The 4,092-nt window shown below is 59.0% G+C and overlaps 1 protein-coding gene across 1 annotated transcript in view; it reads right to left on the reverse strand.

Annotated features, from left to right (window-relative positions):
* PPM1J (protein phosphatase, Mg2+/Mn2+ dependent, 1J) overlaps positions 1-4,092 on the reverse strand; it is an 11,235-nt gene that overhangs the window by 3,096 nt on the left and 4,047 nt on the right. Inside the window, exons 2-5 of the mRNA XM_010002254.1 lie at positions 2,948-3,074; positions 2,027-2,350; positions 1,437-1,549; positions 30-114 (exon numbers count right to left, since the gene is read on the reverse strand). Of these exons, the coding sequence (XP_010000556.1) occupies positions 30-114; positions 1,437-1,549; positions 2,027-2,350; positions 2,948-3,074 (649 nt within the window). The remainder of the gene's footprint in view (positions 1-29; positions 115-1,436; positions 1,550-2,026; positions 2,351-2,947; positions 3,075-4,092) is intronic.

The raw sequence follows: 4,092 nt of genomic DNA on the forward strand, positions 1-4,092 counted from the left end.
AATGGGGTTAGAAGAAAGGTCTTTCTTACTAAAAACTGCAGCCTCTGCCTCTCTGTCTCTGGAGTAAATTCCCTGGACATTGGAATGATTTCCCCATTACGGATGATAATGGCCCTGCAATGAAAGATGGAAGGATGAGATTAGAAAGGAGATGGGGGGATGGGGTCTCTCTGGGGCTGATTGCCTGCAGTGGTGCAACCCCTCCCTTCTGCTGCCTGCCCTCCTCCCAGCCCTGCGGTGGCAGGACTGGGTGGGGAGGAAAAGAAAATGGAAGAGAAGCATGGGGTAAGGGGGGGGAATGAAGCAGGGCAAACCAAAGATCAGGATATGGTTAGAGAAGGAGCAGCACAAAGGTGGTGAATGCTGCTTTAGAGGGGAGATTCAGAAGGGACAGGCAGCATGGCCAGCAGCAGGACGCGTGCAAGTGCCCAGCCCCCACCCGCACAGCAGCTGGGGCTGGTCTGATTGTTTGATGTGTGGAAAAAAAAAAAAAGTCTGATTATGAGATGTTTCTGGAGGTCACGGGGGCACTGAGGATCTCCAGCACTGGTGGCCTGGCTGTGTCCCCCCTGTCCTGCCTAGGGCTGTGGGTCTCCTGCAGGGCCTGGCTGAGCTGAGCTCTGGCAGCCCCTCGCCCAGAGGCAGTTACAGCCTCGGGACCCCCTGCATGCACGTCCCACACAGCCTGGCTGCTGCTGCAGTGAAGGACCCCGCACCCAAATGTGGAGGCACAAAGGATGTCCTCCTCTAACCCAGAGCTGGAAGTGTGTCCTCCAGCCTCAAGACAATTTGCAGAGCCTGTATTTGCTGGCTGGCACTGCTGGGGGACAAGCTCACCCTGCAGCAAACACAGGACATATCAACCTCAGCATAAGGTGGACTTGGCTTCCAGCCATGGCTTGGGGGTGTGAACACACCCAGGCGCAGCTACAGCAACGCACCCAAGGACATTCCTCCATCAGTCAAAACTCCTGGAGTCCAAGCTCCCACAGGATGCTTCTGCACACAGATTTCCATGTCCTTCTCCCCAAACAGTTCACAAAGTTCTCTAAAATGATTTCTCGCACGTTTCTGAGAGCTTTGCTGAAGGCAATTTTCACTCTGCACCTCAGCCCAAGCCAGTGCAGGCAGCAGGGGCTGGGGTCTGATCCAGAGCCATTTGGGAAACAGATGGGATGCTGCTGGGAAGGAAGGGAGCAAGTCCCAGATTTGGGGAGGTGATTCTGCAGCCTGCTCTGTCCACCGGGCAAATGTGAAGGGCACACAGGCAGGGAGGGGGTGGCTCTGCCTGGTCCTGCTGCCTCTGCCCTCCCCAGGACAGCCCAGGGTGAGGATGGAGCAGGGTGATCCCCACAGACATGCCTCTGACACTGCCCTGCTCTACTGGGGAGCTCACTGCTCACGGGCAGAAAGGCGGGTGCCCAGCAGGGCTGTACCTGCTGTCGCCGGCGTTGGCCACGTAGAACTTGCCCATGAGGTAGATGGCAGCCAGGGCACAGCAGCCCCCGGACAGGCGCTGGGGGACCCGCTCCCGCTCAATCTGCTCGTCCTGGGGAGATACAGAGGGGCTTCAGGCAGGGCAGGCAGCCCCACACCAGCAAGGAGAGCTGCCAGCCCAAAATAGCAACTGGCTGATCCACCTCGACTGCTGCAGCTGCACCCCAACTGCCAGACAAGCCCAGATCCTGCTCCCAGGGCTGCAGGGTTGGGGGGTCTGGGGATCATGCGGGGCAGCCAGGGACATGGCTGGAAAGAGCAAGGCGGGAAGGAGAAGCTGGGACTGCTGGAATGAAGGGCAGTGAATCCCTCTGCACCCACACAGGTCCAGGGCCTCTGTGTCCTGAACCCCGAAAACATGGCAGAGCATCACAGTACCCTCTCCGAGACCATCCTGCTCAGAACCCTCTTGCAGCCCCCTCCTCACTGCAGAGCTGCCTTTCACCAGGGGGGGAAGCCAGCACTGACTCAGACAGCAAAGGGACACTGCCCAGCAATGCCCGGGGTCCCTGCAGCTGGGGATGCTCACCATGTGCTTAAAGGCATTCTCGATGGCGCCGATCACCAGGCTCTCGTGAGAGACCACTTTTTCCAGGTGAAACCGTGGCATGGCATCACTGGGGACCTCCCCATCGTCCTCTGCAAGGGACACCCGGCTCAGCTCCCCAGGGCCAGCCCTCGTGTCAGGTGGAAGGCAGATGGGAGGTGGAGAGGGGTCCTGCAGGATGTCCACGAGGTCCCGGAGCTGCTCACAGATGTGCAGGTGCAGCTTCTTGGATGCCATGACAGCAGCACCACTGCCTGCATGGCCATCAAACAAGGCCCAGTAGTGGAAATAAAAACCCTTCCTTCCCTGTGGGGAAGAGACAAGCAGGTTCAGCAAGCTTGTGAGGAAGCAGATGGGATGGGGAATTCAGAGCATCTGGGGTCACCAGCTGAGGATGGTGACTCAGGGCTTTGCCTCCAGCTCACAGGTCCCAGACCAGCATGGGCAGCTGGTCAAGGGTGTCTGGACACGACTGGTCCCTGGCTCGAGCCCAGCCCTGCGTCAGACACCTCGTGCTGCCAGCAGCACATCTCTGGCAGCCAGCTCCTCCAAATCAGGGCTTTGCCTCCAGCTCACAGGTCCCAGACCAGCATGGGCAGCTGGTCAAGGGTGTCTGGACACGACTGGTCCCTGGCTCGAGCCCAGCCCTGCGTCAGACACCTCGTGCTGCCAGCAGCACATCTCTGGCAGCCCGCTCCTCCAAAGGGGGGCACGGCAGGGCCAGCACGGCAGCCACCTCTGCAGCCCACCAGGGCACACAGGCCAGTGGCCTCCCTGGGACAGTGAGGGTGATGCAGGAGCTGGCAGGGAGCAGAAGCAGCTGGTCTGAGACCTGAGGGAACCCCAAGGGAGGCAGCAACGCACCCTCCGTGTCGTGTCCCTGCCTGTGCCACCAGCTCTCACCCCATCCAGGTCCCTGCCGCCTTCCCGGGACGGCAGCCGGGCCCTCGGGCTGGGCCTCCTCTCCACAAACACCACCTCACAGCACGCCTGGTCCTCGTTGTGCTGGCTCTTCCCCGCATTTATCACCCTGTGGGAGGAAACAAGGCTCCTTGCTCCACCTGGTGCTCCAGCAGAGCCACCCCCCAGCGCCTCACCCCCCACAACCCCCACTCGTGTCTCCACGTCCCAGCACAACTTTTGCAAAAAGATTCACACAAATTTTTCCCAGCCTGTGCTGGCACAGCAGATCTCAGCTCCAGATGGCAAAACCTGCTCACAGGAGGAAGCTGCAAACATGCACAGACTTTCCAAGTGGTTTGCAGAAAGAAGTGGTGAGAGACAGAAGAGAAGTCTTACTGCTGAGCAGAGGGTGGGTTTTGCTCTGGGTACTCGTACCCCAGTCTCTCATAGGGCAAATTAACATCTGAAATATCTCCCTAAGATACCAGGAAGATCAGCCTGAGTAAGGGATGTGGGAGTGGACTGACAGCACTGAGCATTGAGGTGGCCTTCAGAGCCTGACCTCCCACACCTGCCTTCAGCCAAGGGTGAAACTCGCAGAGAGTAAAAGCAGAAGGGAATCAGGCTCTTGAAAGGGAAGTCGAAATCAGGTTCCACTCGCAAGAAAGCTTCAATTCTCTCCGCCCTCCCAGTCCTGTGGCACCCCCTTCACCCTTTAGTGTCAGTTCCCTACCAGTGACACCGGTATTGTGCAGATAAGCACAGAAAACAAACAAAAAAAATAAAAACATTAAGAGCTTGAAGCCTCAGGGGCGGTAAGAGGATAAACCCACGCTGACGGCTTTCCCAGCAGCGGACATTTAAAGCGCAAGCTCCCTGCCTGCTGCTGAGGGCACGGACGCAGCTCACACCGCCTGCCTGCGACCCACTTTAGTTCCTCAGGATCCCAGACCGGTTTGGGTTGGAAGGAACCTCAAAGATCTAATTCCAACCCCCTGCATGGGCGAGGACACCTCCCACTAACCCAGATTGCTCCGAGCCTCATCCAACCTGCCCTTGAACACCTCCAGGGAGCGGGCGTGCCCCGGTGCGGCCCCCCCACCCTGCCCGAGGGCCCCGCTCCCCGCCCGGCCCCGAGGAACCCC

This window comes from Chaetura pelagica, unplaced genomic scaffold (assembly GCF_000747805.2).
Source record: "Chaetura pelagica isolate M959 unplaced genomic scaffold, ChaPel_1.0 scaffold181, whole genome shotgun sequence".
Classification (NCBI taxonomy): Eukaryota; Metazoa; Chordata; class Aves; order Apodiformes; family Apodidae; genus Chaetura; species Chaetura pelagica.